At 43.5% G+C, this 18,504-nt stretch overlaps 1 protein-coding gene across 4 annotated transcripts in view; it reads right to left on the reverse strand.

Moving 5' to 3' along the window:
- Positions 1-18,504, reverse strand: part of SLC41A2 (solute carrier family 41 member 2) — a 140,688-nt gene that overhangs the window by 34,306 nt on the left and 87,878 nt on the right. For all 4 annotated transcript variants that reach the window (XM_055118466.1, XM_055118465.1, XM_055118464.1 and 1 more), the window contains exons 7-8: positions 17,327-17,474; positions 11,233-11,312 (exon numbers count right to left, since the gene is read on the reverse strand). In XM_055118466.1, coding sequence (XP_054974441.1) covers positions 11,233-11,312; positions 17,327-17,474 — 228 coding nt within the window. The remainder of the gene's footprint in view (positions 1-11,232; positions 11,313-17,326; positions 17,475-18,504) is intronic.

The raw sequence follows: 18,504 nt of genomic DNA on the forward strand, positions 1-18,504 counted from the left end.
ACATTCAACCAAGAGCAAGCCTCTTTTCCAACACATCCGCGGCCAATAAAACAAACTTCTCTAGAAAGGCTGGCTGATTTAGTGTTGAGGCAGATATTCCAAAGTCATAAAATCATTGTTGTGAAAGACTCATTATTTTTTTTGCAAATCTGACTCACTGTCTGGTCTGAAAGCAGCCCTGAGCAAGCGATTTAAAAAAAAATTAATATCAGAGCCAAGATACAGACATACATAGAAATAGATCTGCCTCATAGGGAGTCTACAAGAGGAATTTTACCACGGCTAAAGATGCACAATGAATGGATGTCAAGGAGGTCGGCCAATAAAAAAACACAACTGGTAAATCTAAAAGGAAAGTGAACAAATCTGTGTTTATACTTGGAGACTGTCCCTGCTCTCTTATTAAATTATAGAATGCACAGATTTTTTTTAAAAAGACAATTATGGGGGCCGGAGCGATAGCACAGCGGGTAGGGCGTTTGCCTTGCACGCGGCCGACCCGGGTTCGATCCCCGGCATCCCATATGGTCCCCCAAGCACTGCCAGGAGTAATTCCTGAGTGCAAAGCCAGGAGTAACCCCTGAGCATCGCTGGGTGTGACCCAAAAAGAAAAAAAAAATGAAGAAAGTATAATAAATTCTGTTTAAAAAAAAAAAAAGACAATTATGAAGGCAGTAGTGATAGTACAGTGGGAATGGCATTTTCCTAGCATGCAAAAGACCCAGGTTCAATCCCCAGCATCCCATATGTTCCCTGAGCACTGCCAGGAGGAATTCCTGAGAGCAAAGCCATAAGTAACCCCTGAGCACTGTCGGGTATGGTCCCCAAAACAAACAAACAGAAATAGATAACTACCTACTTTTAACAATACTATCAAACAGCCTGACCTAAACAACATAGAACAAACCACTCAACAGGAGCAAAACACAGATTCTCCCCACTAGAGACCACAGTAGAGCCCTAAGAGAGTCTCAATAAATATGAAAAGATATGTTCTCTGGACACATGGGGAAGATAAATATTTGTGGATTACTCCAAATATTTGGAAGGCACACAGCACGCTTTTAGATAACCCAAAAGTAAAAAATATATATATATTGAAAGGAAAACATTTTGAATGAAGCAAAAAAATGAAATCCCGACACACTGAAATCTGTGCGTCACATAAAACTGCTTTGAAATAGTCAGACTAAAAAAGAAGAATGGGGGCGAAGAGACAGTCCAGGAGTGAAGGCTCTTAACTTTCATGTGGCCAACCCCAGTTCAACCCCTGGCACCACATATTTTCCCCATGAGCCTCCCAGAGCACAGAGCCGAGAGGAAGCCCAGAACACAGGCAGTGTGGCTCTACCCCCCCCATCACCACCCCGCAAAAAAGAAGAAAAGAAGGCTGCTCTCATCCACAACCTACATTTCCCATTGAAAACCGGAAAGAAAAGGCTGGGGCGAGAACTCAGAGGGCTGTAGCACACGCATCACATGCTGTCACCAGGCTCCTGACAGCGACCCTTGGGAGAGCTGAAGCCAAAGCTGCTCCAGCTCAACAAATATAGGCTGTGGCCCCCAGCAACCACATGTGCAAGCAACACTATGAGGGGGCCAAACCCCAGGCGGCACCATATCCAGCATGCAAGCCCTGCCAGCAAGTGTGTAGGACCTGGGTCAGTGTAACAGCATCATCATGATCATGATCATGATCATGATCATTATGATCATCATGATCAACATGATCATCATCATGATCATCATCATCATCCTGTTGATTGTCAAATTTCTCGAGTGGTCTCAGTAACGTCTCCATTCATCCTAGCCCTGAGATTTTAGAAGCCTTTTACTCATCCTTCCTAATGGTGCTGTATTGGAGGCTCTTTCAGGGTCAGGGGAATAAGACCCAGAATTGTTACTGGTTTTAGCATTTGAATACACCATGGGAAGTTTGCCAGGCTCTCCCATGTGGGCAGGAAACTCTCGGTAGCTTGCCAGGTTCTCCCAGAGGGAGAACTAGGCTATAAGCTTTCGGGAGCTTGATTTTAAGTCTCTGGATGTTGGCCGTTGGTGGGATTACACGGTGCTGGGGGTGGTCCCTGGGTGTGACCGTCTAGCTACTGGAAAAAGTGTGACAGCATTAAAAAAAAAGTTGCAGGGGGAAGGAAAGAACATAAGTTATAAACTGGGGTCTCAAAGATAGCACAGCTGTAGCTGTATATCTCATGGTGATTCAATTAAAAAAAAAACAGACAGCACAGTGGATAGGGTACTTGCCTTACATGCAGCCTACCCTGGTTCCTGTTCTTGGTATTCCATATGGTTCTCTGAGTACCACCAGGAGTAATGCTAGAGTGCAGAGCCAGGAGTCAGCTCCAAGCATTGCCAGGTGTGGCACAAAATCAGACAAACAAACAAAGACAAGAAAACAAAAAAGATAGAAACTATGGGGCTTAACCATAGCTCAAGGACCCTGGAACGAACCTGGCACATTTGAGAACCTGAACCTAGTCTCCAACACTCAGTGGATCCCAAAGCACCACCGGGTGGTGACCGAGTGGCCCCCAGCAGCACCATGACCCTGGGCCCAAGCAAGGAACCATCAGGTCCAGTTGACCAAGTAGCACCTGAGATCAGCCCTGGGGCCCCTGAGTATTGCTTGGGAGGCCCAAAACAAAATGAATAAGAAAACTACATCCCATAAAACAAAGAAGCCAACCAACCAGCCAACCATAGTATGACACTAATACCCCAGGGGAGTAGAAAGGAGGGCCAGGAAGACTGTTCCATGGTTGGAAAGCTAGCCAAAAGTGGTGGGGAGGGAGACAGGTAGTTAGCGAGGGTGGCTGGGACAGAGAAGGGACCATGACAACAATGAGAGTTGGAAATGATCATCCTGGACAAACACTGAGAGCTAGAAGTGGGTAAAGGGATATACATCATAACCTTTCAGGACCTGTATTGCAAACCATAATGCCCCAAAGGAAAAAGAGACAGAGACGGACAGAATGAGAGAAAGAGAGGGAGAGAGAGAGGGAGAAAGAGGGAGGGAGAGGGAGAGAGGGGGGAGAGAGAGGGAGAGAGGGGGAGGGAGAGAGAGAAAGAGAGAGGGATGGAGAGAGAAGGAGAGAGAGGGAGAGAACAGAGGCAGGCTGCAGGGGGGCAGGGGGGTGGGAAGGAAACTGGGGACACTGGTGGTGAAAAATGTTCACTGGTGAAGGGATGGGTGTCGGAACACTGGATGACTGAATCCAATCACGAACAACTTTGTAACTGTGAATCTCATGCTGATTCCATTAAAAATTTTTTAATTAAAAAAAATGTGTCCCAAATTATGGAAAATTCTTCCATTCACTGAGCTTAGGTAGATGACCCCCCACTTAACTTCACAGCCCTCCCCACCTCTCCCCAGCTCCCAGTGCCTTCTAACTTAGCGGATGCTTACAGTCAGGAGGCTTTCTTATCTGTCCTCTCCCCAGCAGGGAAGCTCTGTGAGAGCATTTGTTTACTGATCTCCGAGAGCCAGGAGGCAGCTCAGGACCAAACCGCCCACCCAAGAACGACTCTGAAAGCCTGCGAATCATGAGTCCCTCCCCCCCCCGCGCCCCCCCTCGCTGAGCTTTGAAAGATGGCAGCATGGACCCTGAGAGAAGTATGAGATCCTGAGAGCGGGAATTCTGAAACACACGCATGCAGAATGCCACGGAATCACACCCCCCAAGTAAAGAGGGAGATTTTAAAACAAGCAGCATTAGAGGAAAAGGCCAAGTGGGCATCTGACCCCGATACAAACAGGCAGAGACTTTGAAGACATCCCAGCGAACCGGCATTCCTGGGCCAGGACTGTCACCCCCTGCTGACCCAGGGAACCAGAACAAAGCCCATCCCTCCTCCCTAATGCCATTCAGGACCTTGGTAAAAGGATTATCTGGCGGATGCCAGGGGATAAGTTCTCTGCTTTAGCATTTAGGATGTGAGTTCTAGTACCAGCAACAGAAAATTCACGAGGGAGAAACACAGCCTTCACAGGTTCCAAATCCAGGTAGTTTTATGGCACTGTCTGTAGCACTGTCATCCCGTTGTTCATGGATCATTGATTTGCTTGAGCGGGCACCACTAACGTCTCCATTGTGAGACTTGTTATTACTGTTTTTGGCATATCGAACACGCCACGGGGAGCTTGCCAGGCTCTGCCGTGTGGGTGGGATACTCTCGATAGCTTGCCAGGCTCTCCGAGAGGGGTGGAGGAATCAAACCCGGGTCGGCCGCATGCAAGGCAAACGCCCTACCCGCTGTGCTATTGCTCCAATCCATGATGCATAATTATTATACTCAGAAATATAAGCCGAATGATTCTGTTCAAAGACAACCTATGTGACTTATACACCGCTGAACATGTAGTGAAGTTTTGCCACTATCTTCTAAGAAAAATTTGAACACAATGATTTCCTATTGTGGAAATACTTTTTTTTCATTCACATGGGAAAAAGATAGACAGGAAAAGCATGAAATTCCCATCCCCTGCCCCTCTGTCCCCATGAAAACCATGAGACTGATTGTTTTCTTTTTGTATCAATGTACCTCCCCCCCAAAGCAATTTAAACATAATATATTTTAAATGAAATTGTAATGGTTTCATCTTAAACTAAATGTAGCTTCAAAACTTTCTTATCACATCTCATTTAGTAAATTAAAAAAAAAAGTCCATTGAAAACAAATGCTTAAGGAAACTTAAGGCACTTCATCATACGAACTGGAAGGAGTCTGTAATAGCGAGACAAGTCCTGAGGGTAAAGACGGGCAGGATGCTCTCAATCAGAAGCCAGATAGAAAGACACAAGGTGAGGGAACAAAGCTTAGTGCACTCCAATGGGTAGGGTAGGGGGGGAGGAGCTGAAGGAGCTCAAGGGTCTATCAAGGGTCTAGTGGCTTGTGGGGCTGGGGGCTGCACCCCTAAGCCAAGGTTACTGCAACAGAGATAACTTTTCGAAAATGCAGTATATAGGGGCCAGAATGATAGTACAGCTGGTAGAGTGGTTTGCCTCGCATGTGGTTGACCCAGACTCAGTACCAGGCACCCTACATGGTCCCCTGGAGCCCCACCAGGAGTAACCCCTGAGCACAGAGCCAAGAGTAAGCCCTGGGGACTGCAGGGTGTGGCCCAAAATACAAGAAGAACCGAGAAAAAGGCAGAGTGGGGTGGGCGGTAGAAATGTAGTTTATCATAAAAAAGTTGAAGAATGTACTGCAGTTTGGTGTGTGTGTGTGTGTGTGTGTGTGTGTGTGTGTGTGTGTGTGTGGTGCCAGGGACTAAACCAAGGTACATTCTTCACCACTGAGCTATATTCCAGCTCAATCATAAGACTGTTTTGAAAAATACCTCCCAGAGAACTCCAAATTTTTTTAAAAAGAAAATAAATTTCATTAAAAACATTGGGGATAGAGCGATAGTATAGCGGGTAGGGGGTTGCCTTGCATGAAGCCGACCTGGGTTTGATTCCCAGCATCCCATATGGTCCACCAGGTGTGGCCCCCAAACCATAATCAAATAAGTCAATAAAAATGTATTTAAGGTTGGCCTGGGGCTCGCCCAAGCAGAGTCCCCAGCAGCTATTTACTTCCACAATCCAAAATCATCACAGTATCCCCAGCCTGACTTTACCATCTCAGGACGGACCTCACCAAAATATAATCTGCTGAAAACTCGGGTGTGTGGGTTTTGTGACTGAAATCTCCAGGCTTTCTTGGGGTCTACCTTCCCCAACCTCCCTGTACTTCCAGAAGCCTCAGCAGTCACATCCACCCCCCAAAGTTGCCACCCAGTTAAACAGCTACTCCAGCCTTACCATCCAATAAAAGTACTGAATGCCCTGAACAAACACCATGACCCCTTAGCACCTACATTGCAAGCACAAAAGGAAAAGGAGAGAAAGAGAAAGGAGGAAAGTGTCTTCCATAGAGGGAGGCTGGGGGTGGGGTGGTAGAGTGCTGGGGGATGGAGGTAGGGAAACAGGGGACATTGGTGGTGGGAAATGTACACTGGTGGAGGGATGGGTGCTGGATCATTGTATGACTGAATCCCAATTATGAACAGTTTTGTAATGGTCTATCTCATGGATATTCAATTAAAAAATTGAAAAAAGAAAAAAGGGATGGGTAGGTCATGCCCAATTCAATCAGCTTAATCAATGGCTTAATAAATAGTAGTCCTACATTTAAAAAAAGTGTTTAGTGGAGAACAAAGTCGCACTGTCTGGTGGAATGGCTGAGAGACACTGGGTCAGACTGCACAGGTCTGGGAAGTGCCTCAGTCCCTTCTGGGGACGTCAGTGACACGAGTTTCCTCTTCTGCATGTTGGATCCTTTGGGCTCTATACTTGGAGATAGTTTTCTAGTCTGAAAAGTGAGGCTGATTTCAGAACCACCTCATAAGAGACGGCATTAAACATACTGTATGCACCAGACATGACACAGTTTCTAAACATGCTACAGGCTCACCAAATGCTGACTTTTTAAATAGTAATAATAATGCACGCAATAACGAGCTCCTTACTTCCAGTGTGCTGTTGACTAGAGAGTTCATTGGGCTGGAAGAATGTATAGGAACGGTGTTGCTTTTCAATTCACATACTACGCTGCTTAAAAAAAAAAAGACAATAAAATCATGTGGTGCCCATGTTTGAAGAAATCATTTTAAAATTGCCACCTGTTTCCACAATTGATTTCTCACTGGAAGTTAGTGATGACTTTTTTTTTTTTTTTAGTCTAGACTGGGGGCTGGAGCGACAGTTCAGTGGATAAGGCATTTGCCCTGCATGTGGCCGACCCAGGTTTGATTCTCAGCATCCCATATGGTCCCCTGAGCACCGCCAGGAGTGATTCCTGAGTGCACAGCCAGGAATAACCCCCTGAGCATCACCAGGGGTGACCCCCCCAAAATAAAAATAAATAAATAAAAGTCTAAACTGTCTAAATCTGAGCTACTTTCTAAAGTAAACAGCAGGGACCAAACACTAGCTGTATATTGATAGTGCTCAGTTAATAGCATATAAACAAGGCCGGTAGCTTATCTCCAACTGGCAGTAAGTTAACATATCCTAGGGAATGAAAGAGGCTCTGAATATTCATCCTGGAAAAATGCAAGCACTTCTACAAAGACTCACTGGATAAACCAACAAGAACAGTCTGTAATCAGCCATGGATTTCTCCTTAGAGCCTCTCAAAAGGAGAAGACTTGATATTTTATTAAATACGTAGTGCTTCAATGAAAATTCAGCAGGCATAATCTATTAAGCCTGAGAATACATACTCTAACTGCAATTTCCCTTGGAATTGAATTGGAAACAAAAGGCATTTGGTGATTAACTGCAGCTCTCTTTAAAAGCCACACTGGCAGAGCTTTCTAGAACCACGCTTAATAATTTCTTTGTTATTATGTCTAGGCCAACACATATAATAATCAGTACAAATAAGCCTTTATAAATAATCAACTTATCACTCAAGAATTCCCAAGTCCTCGCATTTCCTGCCCTGTCTCCTCTGTCATCCAGAAAACACAGAAACATGGTCAATATTTCTGTTGAAAATAATGGCATCAGACTAAAAATAAATAAATTGAGATTTTAGAAAGACAAATAAAATTTTCTGATAGGATAAATAAAAAATTTTTTTTTTTTTGCTTTTTGGGTCACACCCAGCGATGCTCAGGGGTTACTCCTGGCTTTGCACTCAGGAATTACTCCTGGCGGTGCTTGGGGGACCATACGGGATGCCGGGGATCGAACCTGGGTCGGCCGCGTGCAAGGCAAACGCCCTACCCACTGTGCTATCGCTCCGGCCCCAGGATAAATAAAAATTTTTAAGTAAACAGGATATGAAAGACCTAATTAAAGTTTTAACCACCAATGGCCTCATTATCATCAGTTATATTTTAACTAAAGCACATTTTATTTCCTTAGAATAAATTTTATCATCAAAAAAGCATTGTTGCTATCTTGTCACACTCTTGGTTTCTTTAAGGACTAGCAGATCTTCATTTATTTTAAATTATTTACTTTCTTCATTCGCTTCATGGGCTGGAGCGATAGTGCAGCAGGTAGTGCGTTTGCCTTGCACGAGGCTGACCTGGGTTTGATTCCTTCGTCCCTCTCGGAGTGCCCGGCAAGCTACCCATGGCATATTCAATATGCCAAAAAGAGTAACAAGTCTCACAATGGAGACATTACTGGTGCCCGCTCGAGCAAATCTATGAACAACGGGACGGGACAACAGTGCTACAGTGCTACTTTCTTCACAAATGCATTGCCTTGTTAAAAGCTCGTGGAGTACATCTGAAGACTGTCTCACAGTAAGTTAATAATAATAATAATAATGGACTAAATAATTAGCAAGAGTCCTCAGAATTCACAAGTTCCAATTTTAAGTGTCTGTGCAAGAATACATTCAGTATTAATGTAAACTTTTATAGTAAGGAGACATTATAAGTGGGTCCTCAGAGGTTGCTTAAAAAATCCAAATTCATGTCATCCAAATTAGAACTATGTTGGGGAGAGGGAAAAGAATATGAGCTGGAAATCCAGATCTATTACAAAGGAAAGAAGAGTGCTGGAAATGAAAAATAAATGGGAAAACATAAACTATATCATTCTCCCATCATTAATGTCTTTAAAAATTAACTGATTACAGCAAAAAGTAATAAGAATGTGCTACAGAGTTTATAATGAAATATACAATGCATGAGCCAAAAAAGCACATAAAAAAGAGCTGTTAGCTTAAAATACTATGGAACAGATTTGGAAGGAACTGATAGTCATTCAAGGTAATAAGCATTAGAAGAACTTTATACGGTCACAAGACAAAGTCCAGCTGGAATGAAAAAGAGGAGTTTGCCTGTGTCCAGTAGCACACAATGAGCCTGAAATTCAGGCAGAAGAATTCAAACCTGATCTGAAACTTAGGAGGAAATCACCGTTAAGTTCATTGTCTTAAAAAAGATGCAATAGGGGCTGGAGCGATAGCACAGCGGGTCGGGCGTTTGCCTTGCATGAGGCCAACCCGGGTTCGATTCCCAGAATCCCATATGGTCCCCTGAGCACCGCCAGGGTTGATTCCTGAGTGCAGAGCCAGGAGTGACCCCTGTGCATCGCCAGGTGTGACCCAAAAAGCAAGCAAGCAAACAAACAAACAAATAAAAATGCAATAAAATCAATGTTAAGATCCATGTGTTAGTGACATTTGATTTGTTGGAGCGATAGCACAGCGGCTCCCTCTCGGAGAGCCCAGCAAGCAACGGAGAGTATCCCAGCCGCACGGCAGAGCCTGGCAAACTACCCGTGGCGTATTCAATATGCCAAAAATAGCAACAACAAGTCTCACAATGGGACGTTACTGGTGCCCACTCGAGCAAATTGATGAACAATGGGACGACAGTGCTACAGTGGAAGTGGGTCAGCAAGGTGACTTTATCACTTAGTAATAACTGGAGAGAGACATTAGCAGACAGCAACAATGATGGGACATGCATGCATCTTCGGTAAATATGTATGAAGCGAAATATGCTGGAAGTAAAGAGACAGGTTTTGGTCATTGTCTGCTTTAGAAGAATGAGAGCCATGGAGAAGCAGAGCATAGATGCTGAGCATATATGGGGCCCTGGTTTCATCCCTGGCACCACACATACACACACTACAATGCATGAAAGAAAAGCCAGCTTGAATCAGATGGTTCCATGATTTTAAGGACAGGTGATATGGAGAATGGGGACAGCAAGAAAATAAGGGAAATGCACTCATACACATTCAAAAGGTACTTTTAAAAAAAAAACCAAACTTGCCTTCATCTCTCCAGCCTCAAACCTGTAGACAGGGGAAATCCCTGAGCATGGCTGGATGTGGCCCCCCAAAGTGAAACAAACAAAACTACCTCTGTTATTGTTTTTTTTTTTCCTTTTTGGGTCACACCTGGCAATGCACAGGGGTTTCTTCCTGGCTCTGCATTCAGGAGTCACCCCTTGCGGTGCTCAGGGGACCATATGGGATGCTGGGAATCGAACCCGGGTCGGCCGTGTGCAAGGCAAACATCCTACCCGCTGTGCTATTGCTCCAGCCCCTACCTCTGTTATTGGCTGGCTTTATACCCTCTAATTTTACTATAAGGACTGTCATAAAGAGAGCTTTCTGGGGGCTGGAGCGATAGCACAGCGGGTAGGCCATTTGCCTTGCACGCTGTCAACCCGGGTTCTAATCCCAGCATCCCATATGGTCCCCCGAGCACCGCCAGGGGTAATTCCTGAGTGAAGAGCCAGGAGTAACCCCTGTGCATCGCCGGGTGTGACCCAAAAACCAAAGAGAGAGAGAGAGAGAGAGAGAGAGAGAGAGAGAGAGAGAGAGAGAGAGAGAGAGAGAGAGAGAGAGAGAAAGAGAGAGAGAGAGAGCAGCAGGTAAGGGGCATGCCTTGTACTTGGCTGACCCCAATTTGTTACCCAGCATGTACATAGTGTGTGGCACAACCATCCCCCCTCCCCCCACCCCACAAAACTCCCTGGGAACTCGAGTATCATAAAATCCAATTTTGTAAGTAAGAAAAAAATATATAGGGCTGATTTAAAATAAATTAATGGAGGAGTAATAGATTTAATGGACTGAATTGGTTCAAGCAATGTGTAAGCCTAGTCAACTCAAGTTTATCAACAAAAAGCTCTGACAGGAATCGCAACAAAACACAGCTAGTTGGTAACCCCACAATATATAGGGACTATAATCTTTTGCTACTCTAACCTTAACATGCAGGGATGCATGATTCTCAAACTACTACCTGGTAATAAGATTAATAAGTGGTTCTTTGAGTTGGGTTGGAAATAGTCCAGCACCATGAGCATCACCAGGTTCAGTTCTGGAGGCCCCCAGTTCTGCTGGGAGTCCCGGGTACTCTGGGTACCACAGGGCCTGGGCAGCACTGCAGCCCGGGGCTCCTATATCCACCCACTGTCTGGAGGCCACGGATCCTTACTGGGCCCCAGGTCTCCTGGGTACTGTTTGAGAGCCCCCACGCTCACACCCACCCCAAACAAGTAGAAAGAGGAAAAACAGTTCTTCTCAACGTGTTCTTCTCCACAGGGATTATAATAGCTACCTTAAGAAACGACATAGAGTTGGAAGGAAAAATGTATGGGAGCAAAAGATGGGCCTCCCACAATCTGAATCCTAGGATTCAGATCGATCTGAATTCAGATCAATCAACGATCCTTACCATTAATCACTGGCGTGTAAACGACAATCCCAACCAAGTTTGGATCGGAGACAGTTGTGTCCAGAATAAGGCCCCCAATGCTGAAAGATGAAAAAAGAAAAGATATTAATGTAAGGGAGAGGCAAGTAAAAATAAAAGTAAGAATTTTAGACACTGTGAAAATAGAATGAAAAGGGAAAAATATTCTAAGTGAAAATTCAGGAAAACAGCAAAAATACTGAAAATCAAAGCTGGCATAAGCTGTGCCTCCATGTTTCTGACATCCAAGCTTGATTACTTCTAAAAAGGGAAGGCATATGCTTCAAGTGCACTAAAAATGCCTTAAACATATTTGTGTATATGTGTGTGTATGTGTGTGTATGTATATATGTGAAATATAAATATATAAGTATAAAAATATATATTTAAATATAAAAATAAATATAAATATATAAATATATAGAAATATATGTGTGTATGTATGTGTGAAATTATTAACAGTATCAACTGATAGAGGGTGAGTCTAAAAACAGACTAAGGGTCTGTTTTATATCCTTCTGCACCTACTCTTTGTTTAGGCCACACCCAATGGTACTCGGGGCTGACTCCTGGCTCTGCACTCAGGGATCACTCCCTGCAGGGCTCAGGGGATCAGTATGGAGAGCCGGGGATTGAATCTGGGTCGGCCAAGTGCAAGGCAAGCACCCTACCTGCTGTACTACTTCTCTAGCCCCTCAGAAGTACATTTTTTCTTACGAGTTAAAAAATAAGTTCAAACTTTTAAAATGTCCAAATATAGTATTCTTACAAACATTTTACTACTTTTAGTCATAATGCCAATACATTTTTCAGAGTATGTAATATTTCAAACTACTCATGTATCCAAAAATAAATCTCTTACAAGGGCCAGGCCTGGACGCTGGTAGGAGGCATGCCACCAAGGGGGAGGGGGTGCAGAGAAGGGTCCCTCTGAGAATGACGTGAACCATCCCTAAGCAGGAACTGAGTGCTGAGAGGAGGAAAGTGAGGTGCATGAGACCCTTTCAGTAACAGTACTGCAAACCGCAGTTCTTCAAAGAAAAATGAGAGAGAAAGTGTGTTGGGGAACAGTTTTCCCCCCAGCATGCCAGGACACGCTGTGCACCAGGTCCAGGAAGACGTGGGGCGAAGGATGATGGGCAGGCGGAGAAACGCCCTCCGGGAGCAGCTGTCCGGGTGCTGCACAATGTGTCCAGGTACGTTGGGGGAAAAACTGTTCCCCAACAAGAGAGAGAGAGAGAGAGACAGACAGACAGACAGACAGACAGACAGACAGACAGACAGAGACAGAGACAGAGAGACAGAGAGATATACAGAGAGAGACAGAGAGAGAGGCAGGGAGCAAGGGAGAGAGAGAGAGAAAGAGAGAGAGGGAGAGGGAGGGAGGGAGGGAGGAAAGGGGAGAGGGAGGGCGAAGTGGGAGAGGGAGGAGGGAGGGAAGGAGGGAAGGAGGGAGGGAGGGAGGGAAGGAGGGAGAGAAGAAAAGTGTCTGCCATAGAGGCAGGCTGCTGGGTCGGGGGCAGGAGGGCGGGAGGGAAACTGAGGACATTGCTGGTGGGAAATGTGCACTGGTGAGGGGATCGGTTTCAGAGCATTGTATGACTGAAACTCAATCATGAACCACTTTGTAAGTGTGTATGTCATGGTGATACAATTAAAATGCACTGTAACATTATCACACTGTCATCCCTTGCTCATAGGTTTGTTCGAGTGGGCACCAGTAATGTCTCCATTTCAAGACTTGTTGTTACTGTTTTTGGCATATCGAATATGCCACAGGGAGCTTGCCAGGTTCTGCCTTGCAGGCAGGATACTCTCGGTAGCTTGCCGGGCTCTCCAAGAGGGGCGGAGGAATCGAACCCAGTCGGCCGTGTGCAAGGCAAACACCCTACCCACTGTGCTATCGCTTAAGTTTCACAATTAAAATATACATATGGGGGGTGGAGGAATAGCACACCGGGTAGGGCGTTTGCCTTGCACGCGGCCGACCCAGGTTCAAATCCCAGCATCCCATACGGTCCCCTGAGCACCGCCAGGGGTGATTCCTGAGTGCAGAGCCAGGAGTAACCCCTGTGCATCGCCGGGTGTGACCCAAAAAGCAAAAAAACCAAAAAACAAAAAAAACAAACAAACATATAAAATAAATAATTTAAAATAAATTTAGATTTTTCAAAAATCTGGGAGCCTTGATAGCAAAAATTATAATCATAAAATAAATTGCTATGCCTCAGAGAACATTCTATGCATATAACATGAACACTTGCTGACATACATCTTAAAACACATGACTCAAGTAATAAAACATACTATAGAAAATAATAAAATACACATGGAAGAAAATAAAAATCAACTATAATTGCATAATTCAAGGTAACAGTGTTAGTGTGTTGGTATATATATATATATATATATATATATAAAATCTCCCAGATATATTTAAACATACATTTTTTGCAATAAAAATCAACTAAAATTATAATTTTCTGAGCTCTAATTAAATTTTACTTTTACCGAACACATATGCATTACTCAAGAAGTGGAAATATCACAAAGCTTATAAACTAGCTCCCAGCCTCTTGCTGAGATGCCGCTCCCCACTAGCAATCTTCCCAACTTCTTTAGCTATTTACTCTGGCATTTAATTCTATTTCCCTTAACAACATGTTTATATTGCCGAATCTTGATGTTTCTAAACATTTGAAAATTTTGACCTCATGACTTCCTATCCTGGCAGATGAGGGTTCGGACTTGCTCTACTCTTCCTGCTCCGATGCCTCCGTAATTCCCTCCATCTTCCTATCTTGCCAGCCTGGCTCTTTCATAAGGTTGTTTTTGTTTCCTTCACTGTGCTCTTTTCCCTTTCGTTAAAGACCATGATGTACTAAGCTGTCCATGATGCATTTCTTACAGGCATTTAATATTTTATTTTATTTATTCATTTTTAATTAATTTATTTTTTTATCGAATCACCATGTGGAAAGGTACAAAGCTTTCAGGTTTAAGTCTCAGTCATACAATGCTCGAACACCCATCCCTTCACCAGTGCACACATTCCACCACCAAGAATCACAGTGTACCTCCCCCCTCCCCCCCACCTCCCTAGGCATTTAATATTTTAACACCAACCCTACCACCAAGGTGACCCTCCCTCCACCAGGGTCCCCACTTTCCCAACCACCACCCAAGTCTCCCCGCTTCGCAGGCTCAGTGGGCTAATGGAATTATCGAAAAATACTTCCGTAAAAGAAAATTTGTGAAAATTGTTATATCTCACTCTGTGTTCAGTAAGTCCTTGTCGGAGAAGGTTTGCTAAGCCGTTTGTTGCTAGTTGTGTGCCGCCTGTGCTATTATTTTTGATTACTGAACTTAGCTGGCTTCTGTGTTATTTTCCCATCAAACGTGGGTGCTCCTACCAGGCCGTCAGTATTGGAGAGTTAGGAGGTGTTTGAAGCGGTGCGCTTGAGCGACTCCAGGATATTTACCTGGGCCGTGAGTTTACATGGTGTCAGTCGCGGTATGTGGCTGTGGCTGCCAGCGCTTCTTAGAAGCACTGGAGGGGGACCGGGAGCTGTGTGTGGGGGAGGGGTGTGGAGAGGCTCCCCACTCTAAGAAGACTCGAGTTTTCAGTCTAAACACCAAGATACCTGCGATTCTCTGCAGCTCGCGACTCTGCAGAGTTTCGTTATATTCTATACTTAGCATCCAATTTAGTATACTCTATGCTCTGCGAGGTAGTTGAGTTGCGCCTGGCGGTAACTGTGACGGTACAGTTGTGAGTGCTGGGGCTTTGGCAGGGCAGAGACTCCGCCCACCACCCTCCCGAGGGCGCCCCAGAGTTCTCAGCCAGGAGCTCGGTGAGCCCCGGAAGTTTTGTGACTTTCTTGATCTCTGCTGAGATTGAATCGTGACTCTGTAAAGCTGGGCTGACGGCTGAGCTCGCCTGGCGGCAGTTGTGGGATGTGTGTCTCTTGTAAGTTTCGATGGAATGTTGCCGAGCTGACTCTCACACGGCAACTATCACAGTTCACAGCTAAGCCACAAAAACATGGTTTTAGATTTCCTCACTCGTGTATCTTTGCTTTTTGCCTCATTTTTTTAAAATTAAATTTTAGGTACTTATAAGTAATTCAGCCTCAAATTTTTTTAGTTATTTTTTTGTAGAAGCATTATTTATTTAAATCTTTTTTAAAATTTTATTTATTTTTTTAATTAGTGAGTCACCATGAGGGTACAGTTACAAATTTACCCATCTTCATGCTTGTGTTTCCCTCATACAATGTTCGAGAACCCATCCCTCCACCAGTGTCCATTCTCCACAACCAATGAACCCAGTATCCCTCCCACCCTCCAATCCCGTCCCCACCACCCTGCCTCTGTGGTGGGGTATTTCATTGTGTTCTCTCTCTCCTTTTGGGTGTTGTGGTTTGTGATAGGGGTATTGAGTGGCCATCGTGTTCAGCCTCCAGTCTACTTTCAGCACGCATCTCCCTTCCCATGCGGGATCTCCAGCCACATTTTACTAGGTGTTCCCTTCTCTATCTGGGAACATCCTTTCCCCCAGCATGTGAGGCCAGTTTCCAAGCCATGGAGCCAACCTCCTAGTATTATATACTACTATTCTTGGGTGTTAGTCTTCTACTCTGTTATTTTATATTCCACAGATGAGTGCAACCTTTCTACGTCTGTCTCTTTCTGGCTCATTTCACTTAGCATGATACTTTCCATGTTGATCCACTTGTATGCAAAGTTCATGACTTCATCTTTTCTAACAGCTGCATAATATTCCATTGTATAGATGTACCAAAGTTTCTTTAACCAGTCATCTGTTCTCGGGCGCTCGGGTTTTTTCCAGGTTCTGGCTATTGTAAACAGTGCCGCGATCATCGGCACTTCAACATGTAAGTGCAGATGTCATTTCGACTATACTTTTTTGTTTCTCTGGGATATATTCCCAGAAGTGGTATTGCTGGATCAAATGGAAGCTCAATTTCTAATTTTTTGTCAGCCTCAAAATTTTTACAAAGTTTAAGAAATGTTGTTCAATATGGTCAAACTGGGCTGCTCTGATCAGCTCCACTTTTCTTCCTTTCTTTGACACATCATCCAGAAGTCCCAGACCTACAATCTGGGTGGCTTTCTACCAGGCCTGCTCACGGTTGTTATCAGTCTATGTACCATGAGCAAGACTCAGCCTCCAAGGGCTCTTTACTCTTGCAAGTAAAATTTTTTTTTTTTTTTTTTACTCTGATGAGAATCGCTGCAGTGACAGCACTTAATAGATGCTTAAGTTTTATCAGGGCCCTGGAAATAGAAGTAGCCCAACAATATAAATATATTTCAGGCTTTCTGATTCTTATCTGAGTGATTTGCTATTCAAAACAAGTAACTACTCTTTGTTAGAATGAAGCGCGCGACACATACACACACACACACACACACACACACACACACACACACACACACCATAGAATCTTAGCTGTCAGGGAAGTCATTGTTTGGAGAGAAGTCTGAACCTGGAAGCCAAATGTGGCTCACGGCATTGCCATTTATCTCTTACTACTAGGAATCATACAGAATTAGCTACACAAAATGATTGAACCAAGAAGCAAGGAGACAAGTGATTTGCTCTAATGTCTATGGAGATATATGTGTTCTTATAGAACACGGCTCCTCAAGCTTTTCCCACCTATGACCCTTTTCCGCCCAAGACATTTTTATGTAGCTTTGGGTATCCAAATCAAACCTTTACTGACAAGTCACAAAGAAATTTATTTTGAAACTTTTTTTTTTCCGCTTTTTGGATCACACCCGGCGATGCACAGGGGTTACTCCGCTCAGGGGACCATATGGGATGCTGGGAATCAAACCCCAGGTCAGCCGCGTGCAAGGCAAACGCCCTACCCACTGTGCTAATGCTCCAGCCCCTGTTTTGAAACATTTTTGAAACAAAATCTTTGAGAGTTATATGATCTCTTTTGGAGTTCCAACCAAAAGTTTGGAGTTTAAGAAGTCAGGTCACAGGCTACGCACCTATCGAATACAGGTAAACACACAACACACATGTCCTGGTACTGACCTGCTTATGACCATCGCTGTGATGACGGGCTCCCAGCCCGAGTGAAGCACTGTTCTTGTGGCAGGGTGCTTGGCAGCCACGATAATCCAGATGGGAGTCAGAGCCAAGAAGAAGACACCCACTAATGGAGAAATGTAGTAATAGGTCTCTAAAACGAGAGAAGAGACAATATTTCAATCACCCTCCTAACTAATGGGTGATTTACAAGTTTAATTAGAAGATTAACAGATTACTACAAATTCTATTCCAGCTCTGTTCTAATACAGCTAAAATAAAATCTTGTAAAGCTTAAGCTAATCCACAAACAATTTGTCTACAAGAACAGAGTCCAACACGTTGGAAAGAAAAACGAACCAGCCAAACGCTCAGCATTACATTTAAAATGTCAAGCATCCAACTAGAAATTATTTTTGTAAGAACTTGGATACTATTTGGTAGCATTAACAAACTCAGTTAAATAGCCTGACACATTCTATTTTTAGATAGTTCATCATGCTCACGAATGTTTCCAAGTAGTTAAAATAAGCCTTTCAAATCTAACAAATTAAATGTACAAATATGTGAAATATAAGTTTTCATAAATGTTTATGTAATATATACACATTGGCAAAAGTTCTATTTAATAATCACAAGTATAAAGCAATAACTTATAAAAGATTGACATGCCTCTCTAATGGACTAAGTTATAAGAAAACCAAATACTGCTTCTTTAGCAAAAATTAATACCATCATAAGTTTGATTCTCAATTACTTTTTACTCTTAATTCTATTTTTTTAATTTTTAATTTATTTTTATTGAGGTAACATTAGTTTGCATGACTACATGGATTTTAGAGTTACAAATATGTTACCACATCACAATCACCATCAAAAAAAGTGCCCCTCCACAATAACCAAAGCAATCTAGACACAAAAGAAGTATAAAGACTTATTTTTCTGTGAAGAAAAGTCTTCACAGTCTCATATTTGAAACTACACTGTAAAACGAGAGTAATAATCATAGTATGATTTTGAAATACAAACAAATCCATTCTCAATTGAATATAATTGAGAGCCCAATATTAAATCTTCACATACATGGATAGTTTATGGTAAAGGAGCAAAGAAAATAGGGGGGGAAAGTCCTTTAAATACATTCTAAATATTCTTAATTCTTCTCTTACTTCTAAATCTTCCTA

This window comes from Sorex araneus, chromosome 10 (genome assembly GCF_027595985.1).
Source record: "Sorex araneus isolate mSorAra2 chromosome 10, mSorAra2.pri, whole genome shotgun sequence".
NCBI lineage: Eukaryota > Metazoa > Chordata > Mammalia > Eulipotyphla > Soricidae > Sorex > Sorex araneus.